The 17635-nt window shown below is 42.8% G+C and overlaps 1 protein-coding gene across 2 annotated transcripts in view; it reads left to right on the forward strand.

Annotated features, from left to right (window-relative positions):
* Positions 1 to 17635, forward strand: part of SYT9 (synaptotagmin 9) — an 893131-nt gene that overhangs the window by 836702 nt on the left and 38794 nt on the right. For both annotated transcript variants that reach the window (XM_069223540.1, XM_069223541.1), the window contains exon 6: positions 6053 to 6182. In XM_069223540.1, the coding sequence (XP_069079641.1) occupies positions 6053 to 6182 (130 nt within the window). The remainder of the gene's footprint in view (positions 1 to 6052; positions 6183 to 17635) is intronic.

Consider the following 17635-nt stretch of genomic DNA (forward strand, 5'->3'; position numbering starts at 1 on the left):
AGACCTACTTTTTAAATATAATACACCCTGTCCTATGGGCATTTGGGGTCTAGACTACAGGTGACATCTGTATTGAAAAGGAATGTTTAGGATTCTCAAAAGGGTGAGTTTGGTGGGATGAGATAGCAGTTTAAAACTTCCATTCTAGACTGCTCTGGAAAAATCATGTTTTCCATGTTCACTTATGTGGTGGTATGATATGTGCTGCAGTCCACTAGTGCCATTGAACTTACAGGCCCTGGGTACGTAAGGTACCATATACTAGGAACTTACAGGTATGTTAAATATGCCAATCAGGGATGCGCCAATTGTACAAATGTTATTGAAGTCTGAGCACATATATTGGGTAATAGACGGCAGTGCCCCACTGTTCAAAGTCTCTTCACCAACAGTAAAACTGCTCAAAAAGTGGGGGGTGACAAAGCATAAAAGTAATTTCCTTACACTATCAATAGCTGTTATTGCATTATGTCTAGAATTGTTATTGATTTTGTTAAATTAAGGGGAAAATAACTAATATTTAAAATTGTATTCCCATGGAATCTAGTGCTGGATAAAACTTATCTGTATGAATGAACATTCCTTGGCACCAAAACTCTTCATGATAAAATCTTGAATCCTCCATGCTGCTAGAACATCTGGCAAATAATATATTTTTTATGTCAAGTTAGATTGACTCAACCAAACCTGACTTTTGAAATGGTGAAACCAATTATGAATCCCCTGCCTATGGTTAGCATACAAGATTAAAGGAGAAAGGGAAGGATTTTGCCCACTTCTTTAATAACAAGCTCAAAATAGGTTTTAACTTTATATTCAAACTCAAAACTTTGCAAGAATGTTACTGCTCTATTGCTGGCTTACCTGGCTTTCTTAATGCTCTCTGGTCCTGTTTTGGAGCTGGCAATAGTACTGAAATGAGTATCTTGCTAATTATTGGGGACAGTCTGCACCTTTTGAATAATGCTGGTTTGTCCCTGCTAATACTACTTAGTTTTGGAGCAGCTTTTGCTATAGTCAACCATGGCACCCTTGCTCATACTTTGAAAGATGACATTGGTGTTCAAGGAAGGGTACTGGATTAATTTATATCTGATCTAGCCAATCACTCACAAATTATCTAATTATTTCTTTAAACCTGTCCCTCTACCACAAAGAGATCTCTAGACCCTCCAGTCATTACCTTGAACTTCTGTGTGGCATCTACAAAGTGTCTGGCATAACTTTTCACTAGTATGCTGATGTCACCAAGTTCTGTTTGAAAGATCGCTCTCCTGATAATATTTCTTTGCTCTCTTAGCTCTTGATATCTTCACCTCAGATTCAACTCTAAAAATTGAGTTGCTTTTTATTTTGTTTCTTTCCTCCTCCACCTCATTTTAAAACTGGCAGTATTGATATCATAGACTGCAGACCAGCAACATGATAAGAAATGCTAATCATGAGCTCATACTAATCTAGTAGGTCAAACTTTTTTATTGAACTGGACCCCACAGAAGCAGTCTAAGTATTGGTATTCATGAGATTATGCCTCTGTTATGCCACTCTTGCGGCTTCTAAAGCCACTCTTTATGCAGCAGCACATTTGACATTTAATCTGATGATTATGTTTGCATTTCTTCTTTACCCCTGACTCCTTTCTGAGGGCAGAGCTACCTATACACTTGTGTGCTTAGTGCATACACTGTTAAACTCCAGTCACTCCTGTCACTAAGTGGGTCATTAATTTGGGAAGGTGGTACCTTTACCAACTTGCTAACCTTGTTCTTAATGAAACTCTGCTCAACCCCGGTGGCTGTGGAGAAGCAGTCTGGAACTTCCCAGAGAAATGTGTGCTCAGTTTAAGCAGCAGCAACAATGTCTAAGTCAGTAATACAATACAATACCTTTCTGAAAGTAATTTAGGTCAATCAAGAATACATTGATGAGCACAAAAAACACCAGAACAATAAAAAATAGATGAAGGGGAACTGAAATATAATTCTTAGAATTTTTAACCATGAGGTACCTAGAGAAAGTAAAGCGCTAGTGTCAGTTCACCATTGAAAAGGATCTAGCCTTGATGGAGCAGAGGCAAGGTAAGCCAAAGGTGTCAAACTGATCAAACATTGTCTTTTAGGACTTAGTATACATTTTGGACCTCACATTCTTTCAGTAGGGCAAGTTCACATCAGAATCAGATGAGAGTCCCTCAGTGTCTGAAATGACATTGTTGAGCTCCCTCTGAAGCCATTGGATTTGGTGGCAAATGCTGCAAGAAGGAAAGATCGGGATTTTGTTGCATCAGTTGTTGCTTAACCACTGGAAAAGATTTGCTCCCTTGCTAAATTCTAAAAATGTACCTATTGACTTAGTTACATTTCTGTTTTCCAAAATCCATCAGTAGGGCACGGCGCAAGCCTGCAGTGAGACAGGGTGCTCTGCCTGGCTGCCATTACCATGAGGTCCACCTTGACCAGTTTTCATTGTTGGAAAAAACTCTGAGTGGGATGATTCTGGTGTTTTTGTAATGCTGGTGGTAATAGTAGTGGCAGTAGTGGTAGTAGTAATAATCTTTGTTTGGCTATAAAAAGCCATGAATGTAGTAACAATAAAATACATACATTTACCATAAATAATAATAAAATATAAATTAATAAAATCACAATCTATTTACATCAAAGATTATAGTAAATAGGTAAATTAATAATATCCATTAAAACCCCATAGCTCAAAATTCACATTTCATCAAGACCACTTGAGGTAATCTCTATCAATTATTAGTAGAGCTTACAACATAGACCAGTGGATTCAGTGTCAGTCTATCACTCCATGACAACCACTTCAATATACAAATTGAAGCTGGATGTATCATTCGCTGTTTCCACTTAATCATCCAAGTCCTCAGGAGGTATCTGGATAGAGCAAAAAACAGCCAGTTTGTAGGTTCTTAAAATCCATATGGTTTGTCTCAACTGTCTAATTGCTAATCTTCTACGGATTGGCAATAACCACGTTTTCCTGGACCTGACATAATGCAGACAAAAAAATAAAAAAGTCTCCTTGTTTTCACAGCACTTCTGGCAAAGTGGGCATAGGGAAGAAGAGGTTGACCCATTTCATTTACTGCAAAATGTGTTTAATGGCAAAATACCATACCTGAATTTTAAATACAGTGCCTTGGCTTGGGGTGGTTCAAACTCATGAAATTCTCAAGTTTAAATGTATATTTATAATTGAAAAACCTATCTAATAAGTTTCACATATTCCCCCAGTTAAACAAGAATCACATATGTAGCCCCAATATCTTTCCTTAAGACACGCCACAGAATTTTAGTTGATACTATGGGGGTTTGTCCACAGGTCATACATATCTAGATTCAATAGCTAAGTTTTATCATTTCTCAGCCAGGTAATACAATCTCCAGTTTAACTCAATTACTTCAGAAAAGGATTGCTTCATGGGAAGTGGGGAATCATTGTACCAAACTCGTGGCCAATAAACTAAGGGCCTGAAGGCCACAACGTGAGTTATATTACGAAGACCAAGATCCAGGCACAATGGGGTTAAGGCCGTATTGCCAGGCAGGCCAGGAACTGACCTCATAAAGACATTCTCAGCTTTCTCTAACCCCCTCAAGATTTGTGCTTCCCATAACTCTGCACCATAAAGTGAGGTACTCACCCCCTTTGCCTGATAAATTCCAAATATGAGGCCAGAGGCCTTAAATCTACAAGTTTTCACTTTCCTTAACAAGGCAGAGCTAGTATGCTGTAAATAGAGCTAGCTTTTGGTAATGTGACCGGACCAATCGTGTGTATTGGAAAGCCTCACCCATAAATAATCGAACTCATTAACTTGCTCTAAGTAGGTTTCCCACAACTTCACCTTACCCCTGAAAGATTTATGAGGATTAAATACCATGAACTTGGTTTTATTTACATTGATTACTAAACTTCGCTTATTGAATACTTCTACAAATCTATTCAATACATTTTGAAGTCCCATTGGTGTTCTCCATATCAATAAAGTATCCTCTGCGAACAGCAACTATGCAACCTGGCAGCCTGCAATTTTAGGTGGCTCTCCAATGCACACTAACAGTGACTCAATCAGTCCGTTAATGTACAGGGTGAATAAAGTAGGAGCCAAAACACACCCCTGCCTCACCCCCCTGCCCACATACACATGCTCTGTAAGCTCCCTCTTAGAGCCCCATCTTATCTGTGCATAATTTGTCTGATGCAATCTTATAATCAGCCGTCATGTAATCTGGGACACCCAAGTGAAACAATAGCTCCCATAGTGTCCATCTTGGGATGAGATCGAAAGCGACCCATAGGTCCACAAAAAACACATTCATGTGCTCTTTCATGATTACCACATATTTCCATAGGTTTAACATAAACCTAAATACTTGATCCATGGTACCCCTATATTCCCTAAACCCCACCATTAGGTGCGAAAAGATGTTATTTTCTTTTATCCAATCATTTAGTCTATCAAGTAGTTGCCTGCAAAAATGTTCTTGGTATATATCTATAAGGCTTATAGGCCTATAATTTGCTGGGTCACATTTATCCCCCTTTTTATATACAGGCACCACCTCTGCACATAGCCATGAATCTGGGATCTGCTCTCCTTTAAGAAGGTTAGTGTAGTAATAGTTTAAGATAATACTCCACACTCCCGTTGTAGAAAGCTACAGGTCACCTGGGACCTTATCTAACCCGGGTGTCTTCCCTTTTTGTAACATGGATAGGGCTGACAGTGTTTCCTCTATGCTAGAGGCAGTAGGTTCTACTTCCCTTGGAGCCCAATATGTACCCTGTTCTAGTAGCCCCTTTGCCCCATAATCTTACAGCTCTGGCCATCGGAGAGTGCACTAAAACGACTTATCCACGTCTGGGGTTGTATATGAGAATCTTCTTTGGTGACCTGGGCCTTAGACCCTTTTGCCACAAGATGCCAAAACAGCTTGCTATCCTTATTTTTAACAGCACTAAATAAATCTCTCCATTGGGTCTCCTGTCCCTCCCTCCCGGCCTCCATTTGGGTTTTTTCGTAAAGCTTCCTTTGGGCAACCACTGTCAGTCTACACCCAGAAATTAATGCAACCTTCAGTTCATCCCTTGCTGATTTACAATATTCACTGTACCACACATTTTTGTTTTAACTATTAACATTCCTCTTCATTTCTTTATCAAAAAAATGGTTTAATATTGTCAATTAAATTACAGTCTGTGGTTACCGTCTGGTGAATCTCACCTTTTTTGTCTCTTAGTTCAATAAGTGCATTTATTACATTCCCACAAATATGAGCTAGCACTTCCTTACTTCCCTCGATCTTAGGCCATTTAACCATCCTTCTATTATTGGATGTAGGTAATGGATATTCTGCCGTTGGTCCTAAAGTGACTGGTGGTAGCGATGATAGGCAGTGATGGTTTTGGTGCTTCTGGCAATGGTAATTGTGATGGTAATACTGTTGGTGGTAATGGCAATAGTATTAATGCTTGTAATTGTGCTAGTAGTGAGTAGTATATGTGTTGGTTGAGGGAGTAGTGGTAATTGTGGTGTGTCGTGGTAATGGTAATATGGTATCTGTAATGATGGTGGTGGTGGTGGTGATAAGGCAGTGATGCGTGTGATATTAATGATGTTGGTGATAATGGCAGCAGTGATAATGATAGTGGGTGTATTGGTAGGATTGGTAATGATAATGGTGGTTGTGCTAATATGATAGTGGTGCTGGTTATTGCACTCCAGTAGAGCTATGGCTGAAGAAGACTGAGCTGAAGCCTTTTTATTTATCAAGTACTTCTAAGAATATTACGTATACTTTTAACGATTACAATAGGATGGTAAAACAGCTAAAGCTGTCTCTATGCTAGGCCTGAACATTGATGCACACTGGCATACAGCGCGGTTGGTAATGGTTTGGAACTGTTTATATTTCTGTTTAATGTCTTATCATAATACATTATGCACCAATACTATTGAACTAAATATGAAATATTTTATTTTGTAAAGCAAAGGTGTTAATCAAACTATTATGCAACATTTTCACAGTGTAGGTCATAATGAGATCATTGGCGTATGCCAAGTTGGCAACGATGCAGAAAGCCTAGGTCGCGAACACTGGGGTGAAATGCTGTCCTACCCTCGGAAGCCCATAGCTCACTGGCACCCACTTATAGAGGTATGTTTTTGTATTTCATTTTTATCATGCACTCCATTCTGTAATGTCCATTTTAGCTCTCCAGTGGGAGAAACTAAAATATACACCTGTTAAAGGTATTGTAAAGTTGCTTTTTGCTTATTTCAAATGTCAAAAGCTTAACAGATGAGATTGTTCTTCAAAAAGTTATGTTAAATTTGCATAATTATTCGTGCAGTGGAAAAAGCGCACACAAGAAACGCAATGGCCTATTTCTTTATTTCTTGCTCGGTATGAAGATCCTCGGAGTCCACCACCCGCCCGCTGCCTCTTCTTATAGTCTCAAACAGTTAACAGAACCATAAACACATGTCAAGTATATGAAAGCGACAAATAATCTCTCACTTCTGGTGCTACCAGATTTTTCAGTTACGGTTTTCCGGACACAAATGTTCTAGGCCGAAACAGAGCTTCTGAAGCCTGCCTTGTTTGTGGGGATAATCTTATCACGGGAAGCTTATGTTTCTAGTGTGCTGAAAACCCACTTGCTGGGAGCATTAATAAGGGTAAATGTCTGGCATCACTTCTATTATTTTTGTACACAGGCATTATAATAACATTCTTTCAACTGCAAGCCACCGGAGCCTGTTGCATTTACAGCTTTCACATATTTTAAATTCAGTAAACTAGAGGACTGTTTAGTCCATTATGTGGTGCAATGCCACACTAATAACCGACTGTGTGATAAGAAAGTGCCAAATAATAACGACAACAATAACAACAGGCATGCTCATCTGTTAGGAACACACCATACATAAAAAATAGATGCAGGTCTAGCATAGCAATACTAATTTAAAAAACATTAGACGTACTCTTTTCACACTTGCCTTGTTACCTCAGGGACATCTTAAAGATTTGGGGGGCCCTGGGCCAAACGTACTTTGGGGGTCCCTGTTCGGAACAGCTTTGAATTTATGATTCAGTTTCACCTCTTCATGAACCCTTTGCCAGGCCACTGACAGTGCACAGGCATACTGGTCCAAATTCGAAATGTGTTTACATCTCATGTTCATGGATAGCAAGGTGTTGTGACACAGCGGCAGCTCACTAAGGGGCATATTTAAGAGCCTCTAGCGCCACCTTAGCCCTACCATAGCGTCATTTGTTTACGCTAAGGAGGCGCTAAAGTGGCTTTTCTGCAGCCCCATATTTACAAAGTGGTACAACGCATGCATTGCTCCACTTTGTAATCCCTTGTGCCACATTATGGCTGTGAAGGCATAATGTATGCAAGGGGCGTTCTGGCGCTTGAAGGCCCGCAAAAATGGTGCAGTGAAATTAAAAAGATTTCACTGCACAATTTTTGGCATAATTTTTAGGGCCTGCTCAGAGCAGGTTTTAAAACGATGCTCCCATTGTCACCTATGGGCCTCCTTGCACTTTGCTGCACTAGTGTCAACATTTTTGATGCTAGTGTAGCAAGGAGCCACAATAGTGCCAAAAATTATTACGCTATTTTGCTAATAACCACCATGGTGCGCTGTATTATAAATACTGCGCAACCATGGTATTGTTAGGTGTTGGTAGGGGAACGCAAGAAAAGTGGCGCATCATAGCTGATGCGCAACTTTTTCTTAAATATGGGCCTAATATTACTGCGAATAATATCTTTGACACCCTCCTGTCTCTCATGCGTGAGGTCCTAGTTTTGATTTAAGAGAGGTTTTTTTTATAGATGTTATATGAAACATCACATTTGTCTGCACAATGTCTGTAATAGATTCCCACACATATATTAAAAATACATTAAAATAAAACGCTATTTACAGCAATCTGTTGAAGAACTATTCAAGGTCATCAGGACAAGACTCTCTGGAAAACAGAGCTGGCTCTATCAGAGGGCCCCTTCAAAGGCTGGGGCCTTGGGTCGGAGCCCACTTTGCCATTGCCTTAAAACGTCTTTGCTTTGCCTAACACAACTGTGTTTTTCGTGTGACGGCATAATTTGTGCAAATACACCAACGTCTTCATTTTTTGCACAGTAAGTGTAGGATGAGCTACACTGTTAAAGTAATAAATTCAGTTACGATAATATTTTGCTCCAACAGCATTATTACTCCATTTTCAATAATGTGCTGACTTTCTTGCTTACATTAAAACATAGAGGTAGAAAACTAGGTCGAAGTCACCTCTTTGCTTGAGTACCTCAGAGAAAGACACAAATATAACATTGCATGGGTCTTAAGGGAGTACTGAAGCAGTAGTACTCTTTACATATGTCTAAGTTTAATTTGCGTGTTCAGTACTTTTCATTGTTAAAACTTATTGAGAGAGTCTGCTCAAAGTTATCTGACTTTTCTCACAAAATTCAAGACCAAATATTTCTAAAGTGAAAAGTGTTACAATCCTCAGGGGAAATTTGACTTTTCATATGATTTTCCTAGATATTTCATATTCGTAAGACTGAGCTTACTGACCTTTTTGGCTCTCCCTGTGAACCCACAAAACTGTTACCAGTGTAAGTGCTCAGCCCCTAAACATCGTGAAAGATTGGCTAACCTCTATTGACATACATAGTACACAGTAACTTTATGTAGGAAAGGAACTCAGGACATTTAGTTAAATGGTACCTGTAAGATATGGTGTTGATTTACACCACCCACATGAGTAACTTTACATGCATACATTCAGGCCTGTCAGTGCAGCCCCAACTGATGGGAGCAAGTTTACAGAACACATATGTCAAAGGAACCAACATTTTGACATGCTTAAAAGCCTACTTTTGACCTTAGGTAAATCATCTATGTCATGTATCAAGTCCTAATTACCAGTTGCATGATACTGAGGTAGTTGTTCCACATAGTAAGACCACACATACTTTTACAGCTTCTGTGCAGTAAAATCACCTCAGTGCTGTGCAATTATGAATTAAGGCCCATATTTATACTTTTTGACGCTAAACTGCGCTAACGCAGTTTAGCGTCAAAAAGTTTTGCGCCGTCTAACGCCATTCTGAAGCGCCATGCGGGCGCCGTATTTATGGAATGGCGTTAGACGGCGCAATCAGACCGGCGCTGCCTGGTTTGCGTGGGAAAAAACCACGTAGACCAGACAGCGCCGGCGTAGGGGGAAAATGGCGCATGGGCGTCTTAAAATGGGGCAAGTCAGGTTACGTCGAAAAAATCGTCTTAACCCGACTTGCGCCATTTTTTAACGACGCCCATCCCCCATCAACATGACTCCTATCATTGTAAAGATAGGAGTCATGCCCCCTTGCCCAATGGCCATGCCCAGGGGACTTCTGTCCCCTGGGCATGGTCATTGGGCATAGTGGCATGTAGGGGGGCACAAATCAGGCCCCCCTATGCCACAAAATATTATTAAAAAAAAAAAAAAAAATACTTACCTGAACTTACCTGAATGTCCCTGGGGTGGGTCCCTCCAGCCTTGGGTGTCCTCCTGGGGTGGGCAAGGGTGGCAGGGGGGGTCCCTGGGGGCAGGGGAGGGCACTCTGGGCTCATTTTGAGCCCACTTGTCCCTTAACGCCATGCCTGACCCAGGCGTTAAAAAGCGGCGCAAATGCGCCGTTTTTAGCCACGCCAACTCCCGGGCGTCTCTTTTGCCCGGGAGTATAAATACCACGTAAAGGCCTGGGAGTCATTTTTTAGACGGGAACGCCTCCCTTGCATATCATTAACGCAAGGAAGGGGTTCACGCTAAAAAATGACGCACATTCCGGGAACTTTGGCGCTATTCGCCTCTAACGCCATAGTATAAATATGGCGTTAGTTGGCGTTAGTTTTGCGTCAAAATTGCGTCAAAAAAAACGACGCAATTTCGGCGCAAACGGAGTATAAATATGGCCCTAAATCCCATGGAATAGGAATTTCCATATGGGGCTGATCTTTCTAGTGGTAAAACCAAATGGAATCCCCTATTGCATTTGGTTTTATTGCATACATTTATCTCTGACCAGGTAGGATATGTATGCAGGGCATTCATTGGTTGTGGGTGGTTGGGGATTTTTGGGGATTAGGGGATAGAAGGGGATGTTTTTCTTTTAGGAGGGGAAAGCAATGTATGCTACTTACTGGAAAAAAACATGGCATAAGATGTGGCTGCTCCTGCAAAAAGAAGGGGCACAAAAGCACTTTTTTTCTCAGGAGATTCCCTATAGAGGGCTTCCCCTTCAAATGGTTATTCTCACTCTGCAATAAACAATACTCTATTTTCTGTATATCACAGACCTCCAAAATCCTTAATTTGTCTTTGCCAGTGATCTAGCTAACAGAGACACAATTGGGACAAAAGATTAGAGGGTTCAGCAATTTTCAAGAAGACTCCAAAGAGCTCAACAATTGATAAAGAAAAATAATAGACAGCTTTGAAGATAGGTGAAAGCACTTAAGATGTTCTTCCTTTTCTGTTCTCCGAAGGTGTTATTATTACATACAAGGCCCCAGGTTGGAGTCAGCTTTTAAACAACAATTTCCCACTAAGGTGTAGTCTGGTTTTACAATACTTTCCTTTTTGTACTTTTACAATTTCTTAATTGGGAGGGAGTCCAATGAGAACAAACCTGCCGTTGTGTCTGTGTGGTGAACGACTGAGGCCTTGCATCCTGATTCTTCCTTGTATCCAACTTGTGTGGGCACTCTAAAGGTTCAAACACAGCTGACATCATGTAGACTGAAAGAGAGAATAATCCAGAGAAGTGCACCTTCACATACGGACTAGCAGACCAGTTGGAAATGGATGGTCAGGCTGAAGAAAGTGGTTATTCATGCCCAGCGCTGGTGCAACCCATTCCCCTGGAAGCTCCCTTTAGCAGTCACTGAGCTTTGAGGCTGACCAGGAGAAAGGTATTAATCACATGAAGAAAATGGAAATCTTTTCTGGTGGTATCCCTACATCAGTAAGAGAGGGGGCAATGAGTTTCCCTTTAGCTCTGAAATGCCCACAAAGATAACTGGCATGGTAGTACACATGTGAGTGTACAATTCAAAAATGGAACTTATTTTATCAATTCCCAACTGGGGTTTGTGGCCCACAACAGTGCTGGTACTTGCATTTATTTACCAACAGCTGCCCAACATCCATCAAATGCTAAAATGTTTTTTAATTTATATCATCTACCACCAGTGCTCTTTTCTAGCTACTTCCTTGAAAAAAGGCATTTTTTCATTCAGATGGAGGTGTTGCTATAGCTTCCAGTATTTTACGTTTGTATCTTCCATAAACATTTGGATTTGTAAGAAATCCTGTTGCTTTCCTTTGATGTATTTTTTAAAATAATTATAGCAGCTTAGATCACAGAACACCCTACAATTAATTTTCAAAGAGAATTGAAAGATGTTGAATTTCAAATCGCAGGTGACAATTTGAGAACAAGTATTTTATCTTGGCCAGGGCGGTCTAAGATGCCACTGCCTAGGCCATTCTCATAAGCCACAATAGTTCAGATTTCTCGCTTATCAAACTTTAGGCTACAAAGAGATCAAGGCTAAGGGTCCGATTCACAAAGGTAAAGTTAGACTTTTGGTCTAAGTTTAGACCAAAAGTCTAACTTTACGACTTTTTGATATTCAGAAAGGTAAGATAGGAGTCATATCTTTATGTCCACCCTGGGTTGGAATCTTTGAACTCTGGCGAATTCTGACCCGAGTTTGGAGATTCCACTCCGAGGGTAGACGTAAAAATACAATTCATATCTTACCTTTATGATTACTGAAAAGTTGTATAGTTAGACTTTGATCTAAACTTAGACCAAAAGGCTAACTTTACCTTTGTGAATCGGGCCCTATGTTTTTTTCATGAAATCCTTTTCTATGCAGAAAAGAAGGTTTTGTACAAAGTCATTGGTTTAATTTTCTGTAGAGGGATTGAGGCCATGCTGATTGGTATGGAGGAGATTGTGGGAATTAGTAATCTTACATTATGGGATCTTGGAAAGTATAGCAGGTTAGAAATGAGCTGGTAATTAGTGACGTCTTTCATGTTTACACTGGATTATTAAAGAAAAGTAATACATATTCCAATGAGTTAGGAAAAATACCCTTTTAAAATGATCTGGTCAGTGAGAAGAGAAATACTTTCATACAATAGTCCATTGACTGAGTAAAAGCCTGACCTTATTTCTGTCTTGGTTGACTGGGGACCAGTTCAGTAGGAATGAGCAGACCGTGAACAGTAAAATATTGGTTAGATAGAGAGCTGGGGATGAGGGGTTGAGAAGGTTAAGAGATCATAATTTCATCCCAGACTTTTAATATATTTAAGCTGTGTTTCACCAAGGGTTTTGTGATGAGTCTCCATGTTGTGGGCCAGTCATCATCCGCAAATTCCACTCCCAATCTCGCTGACCACCACTGGCATAAAAAGAGTGCCTTTGGCTTTGAGAAAAGGGCTTTGGTCAACGTGGAGTAGGAACCAGAGATGATTCCTCTGTGGTTCTTCCTCCGCACAAGGTATTGTAGGATATAGTTAGTGTCAAGGGCATAGGGTCTCCTCTCCAAAATAGATTGGAGGCTGTGACTTAGTTGCATGAAGTACCAGGGCCGGGATGGTGGCAGATTTTATTTTCACTCCAGTATCAGATAAGGGAGCCAGTCCCAGACTTGCAGTAAGTCATTCAAACACTGCATCCCTTGGTTTAGCCAGCGGGATCATTCTTTTCCAGTATATGCCATCCTTATCCATGCATTCCTCCATATAAGGGTTCCGGAGTGTATCCAGGCTGACAACAAGTGTGCTGTATACCAGGTGTGTTGAATGGTAGTTAGGACAGGGTGTTGTGCATAACAAGTATGGGAAAGGTCTGTGTACAGGAGTGTGATATCAGAAGCAGAACCAAGGAGGGGACTCTCTAGTTTCTTCCATGTCAGTGTTCTTCACATGTGTTTTGAACAGATAGGTTATGTTTGCCAATTGGGATGCTAATAAGTGCGATTCAGCATGGGGTATGTGGAGGCGCCCTGAAGGGATGGAGGTGTAACATTTGAATACTTTTAATCAGGGATTACTATTTTCCCAGACAAAGCATTGAATGAGAATGTCTATCTCTCAAAGTGTAGAAGTTAATATTTTGATGGGGAGCATACTAAAGGCATGCAAGAAGTGTAGCATTGTGTTCATTTTTGCTATCTGGATTCTACTCCACATGGGCAATTGCAGTTTTAGTCAGACAGCAAATTTAGTTTTAACTTTGTGCATGATACATGTTATTTGTCTCAAACCATAATAATTAAACTGGGATTGAGGAGGACGCTCAGAGATAGGAAATGAGTCACTGGAAAGGTGATTGTCCTAATGAGGGTTTGGTGGTAGATGCTGTCATTGGTATTGCCTTGCATTTGGACCAATTTATTTTGTAACTGGAGGACTCCTCAACTGAGTCCACCACTTCTATTAACGCTGGTATCAAGGTCAATGGGTCAGAGAGTGTAACCAAAATATAGTATATTGCTTTGTGTTCCCCTACAGAAGTGCAAATGCATGGATCACCTGGGCCCCTCAAATGATGGCTGCTAATTGTTCTAAAGCCAGTAGAGACATTAACAGGGAATGGGGGCACCCCTGCCTCATGTCTCTTGTGACAGTAAAATACTGTTAGAAATTGGGTCTCTAGTTGGCAGAGGTATGCACCCTGTCCAATAAGGTACCACAATCCTAGTCAAGGTAAGTCTCAACCCAACCTAAATTATCCTGTGCTCACCCTCTGACAGCTTGGCACAGAGAAGCAAGGCTTAACTTAGAAGGCAACGTGTAAAGTATTTGTGCAATGATTCGTACAGTAACGCAGTGAAAACACCACAAAAAGACTTCACATCAAGTTAAAAAAATAAAGAAGATTTATCCCAAATTAGTGCTTAGAAGTCACTAGCTGTCAAAAGGTTACTTGAGGTCGTGAGGGACAGGTGCAAAGCCAAGGTTCAGGCCAACTACGATGGAGGGTAGGCCGACTACAGAACCTACGCAGGGTCAGCTGAAACAGTACCTTGAATGGAAAAAGTGTTGACTTTGCGGGCATGATGCGTCAGTATTTTCCACGCAGTCAGGACACTGTGTCAGCGCTTGTTAGAAATGGGGTCTTTGGTTGACAGTCAGGTTACCCCCTGTTCAAGCAAGGACCCTCACTCTAGTTAGGATAAAAGAGAATCACCCTCAGCTAACCCCTGCTTACCCCCTTGGTAGCTTGGCAGAGCAGTAGGCTTAACCTCAGAGTGCTGGGCGTAAAGTATTTGTACCAACACACACAGTAACTTAATGAAAACACTACAAAATGACACAACACCAGTTTAGAAAAATAGGAAATATTTATCTAGACAAAACAAGACCAAAACGACAAAAATCCAACATACACAAGTCAAGTTATGATTTTTTAAAGGTTTAAAATAAAAAGAGTCTTTAGGTAGTTGTAACAACACACTAGCGCTGCTAGCGTGTAAATGTACCTGGTTTGCGTCAAAAATAACCCCGCACGGGCGGTGCGCGTCGAAAATAACCCTGCACGGTTATATGCGTCGAAAACAGCTCGGCACGGCGAGGCGCGTCGAAAAAGCCAGCCACGCGACGGTCCGAAAGTCCCGCGGCGCTGGTTGCGATCTCTCAGCCTTCGTCAGCGATGCTGCGCGTCGTTTCTCCTGCTCCGGGCGTCGATTCTCCGGTCGCGTTTCCTGCGGCGTCGTTTCTCAGCTGCGGAGCCGGCGTCGCGTCGTTTTCTCAGCCGCGATCGGATTCGCGTCGATCTTTTCTCCGCACGGCACTCGGTGCGTGTATTTTTGTCCTTAGGCTGCCAGCCTCTCCTTTCAGGGTCCCAGGAACTGGAAGGGCACCACAGAGCAGAGTAGGGGTCTCCCCAGAGACTCCAGGTGCTGGCAGGAAGAAGTCTTTGCTATCCCTGAGACTTCAATAACAGGAGGCAAGCTCTACATCAAGCCCTTGGAGATTTCTTCTTCAAGATGGAAGGCACACAAAGTCCAGTCTTTGCCCTCTTACTCTGGCCGAAGCAGCACTGCAGGAAAGCTCCACAAAGCACAGTCACAGGCAGGGCAGCACTTGTTCCTCAGCGATCAGCTCTTCTCCAGGCAGAGGTTCCCCTTGATTCCAGAAGTGTTTCTAAAGTTTGTAAGTTTGGGTGCCCTTCTTATACCCATTTTAGTCTTTGAAGTCACCTTCCTTCAAAGGGGACTCACACCTGCTTGTGAAATCCTGCCTTGCCCAGGCAAGGCCTCAGACACACACCAGGGGGCTGGAGACAGCATTGTCAGAGGCAGGCACAGTCCTTTCAGATGAGAGTGACCACTCCACCCCTCCCTCCTAGCAGAGATGGCTAATCAGGAAATGCAGATCACACCCCAGCTCCCTTTGTGTCACTGTCTGGTGTGAGGTGAAAAACAACCCAACTGTCAAACTGACCCAGACAGGGAATCCACAAACAAGGCAGAGTCACAGAATGGTTTAAGCAAGAAAATGCTCACTTTCTAAAAGTGGCATTTCCAAACTCACAATCTCAAAATCAACTTTACTAAAAGATGCATTTTTAAATTGTGAGTTCAGGGATCCCAAACTCCACCTGTCCATCTCTTCTCTAGGGGAATCTACACTTTAATCATATTTAAAGGTAGCCCCCATATTATCCTATGAGAGAGAGACAGACCTTGCAACAGTGAAAACGAAATTGGCAGTATTTCACTGTCAGGACATATAAACCACATTACTATATGTCCTACCTTATCCATACACTGCACCCTGCCCTTGGGGCTACCTAGGGCATACCTTAGGGGTGCCTTACATGTAAGAAAAGGGAAGGTTTAGGCCTGGCAAGTGGGTACACTTGCCAAGTCGAATTTACAGTGTAAAAATACACACACAGACACTGCAGTGGCAGGTCTGAGACATGATTACAGAGCTACTTATGTGGGTGGCACAACCAGTGCTGCAGGCCCACTAGTAGCATTTGATTTACAGGCCCTGGCACCTCTAGTGCACCTTACTAGGGACTTACTAGTAAATCAAATATGCCAATCATGGATAAACCACTTACATACAATTTAAACAGGAGAGCATATGCACTTTAGCACTGGTTAGCAGTGGTAAAGTGCTCAGAGTTGAAAAGCCAACAGCAACATGTCAGAAAAATATAGGAGGCAGGAGGCAAAAAAGTCTGGGGATGACCCTGCAAAAGCAAAAGTCCAACACGACCCCCTACCAGCCTAAAGCCAGGGGAGAACAATCAATACCTTGATGTACTTCCCTGATTGGGGCGATAGAACAGGGACCCAGGCCCACAACAGCAGGGGCATGCTCCAGTTCTACGCCTTCCTGACTCCAGTTGGATCCCTCTGTCCATACTCTCAGGGCCCACTAAGCTAACCCATGGGGAACCCTTCTCCACATCTACAGACACCATCTGTGCAACACCTAACTTTACTTTGCTCACAGATGTATTGCAATGGGCAGATAGTACCACCAGGGCCAACACAATGGTGTTGCCCACTCCACCCCTGGGGTGTGACTCTCGTCCTTCCCCCCCCAGGGGCAACTCTGTCCACCAGGACAGCAAGCCACAGTGGCCCCAGACAACTGTCAGGGATGAGAGCCCGACCTCAGGCCTCTCTAACCACTGTGACTGTGGAGAGTGGGGGGCGGTAGCCCCAGGTGCCTGGCACCCTTTGACCACTCTCTCTTCCACCAGGTCAGGGATGACAACCTGACCCTGGTCCTCCCCTCTGGGGCTCTGTACCCTCCCTGCAGAAGCGGCACCCCCAGAGTCCAAAACTGTCAGGGTGCTTGTAGAAGCAGTCCTGCACAATTCTTCCATCAGTGCAGGGATGTTAACCTGCAACTGATCCTCCAACCTGGGGTCTGTACCTTCAGGTTGGACCAGGGCCAGGGGTGAGGCTTCCCTCCCCCTGCCCTCTCTTCTGGGGTCCTGAACCACCCAACTAGGAGCGGCCCCCCCAGAAGACAACATGGTAGGGGTACTGTTAGCAGTAGCCCCTTCCTCCAGGTCAGGGGGGACACCCTTAACCTGGCCTCCCAATCCAGGGTCTGTACCCACAGACTGGATCACTGCCTGGCAACCCAGGACTTCCTGGGGGGCATACCTACCCCCTACCAGGTCAGAGTTTACCCTCTGAACCTGGTCATCCAACCCAGGGTCACCACCCTGCGGTTGAACCACTGCCTGGCACACCAGGACTTCCTTGGGAGCACACTTACCCCCCATCAGGTCAGAGTTTACCCCCTGAACCTGATCATCCAACCCAGGGTCACCATCCTGCGGTTGAATCATTGCCTGGCGCACCAGGACTTCCTGGGGAGCACACCTACCCCCTACCAGATCAGAGCTTACCCCCTGAATCTGGCAATCCAACCCAGAGTCACTACCCTGCGGTTGAACCACTGCCTGGCGCACCAGGACTTCCTTGGGAGCACACGTACTCCCCATCAGGTCAGAGTTTACCCCCTGAACCTGATCATCCAACCCAGGG

This window comes from Pleurodeles waltl, chromosome 3_1 (assembly GCF_031143425.1).
Source record: "Pleurodeles waltl isolate 20211129_DDA chromosome 3_1, aPleWal1.hap1.20221129, whole genome shotgun sequence".
Taxonomy (NCBI): Eukaryota; Metazoa; Chordata; class Amphibia; order Caudata; family Salamandridae; genus Pleurodeles; species Pleurodeles waltl.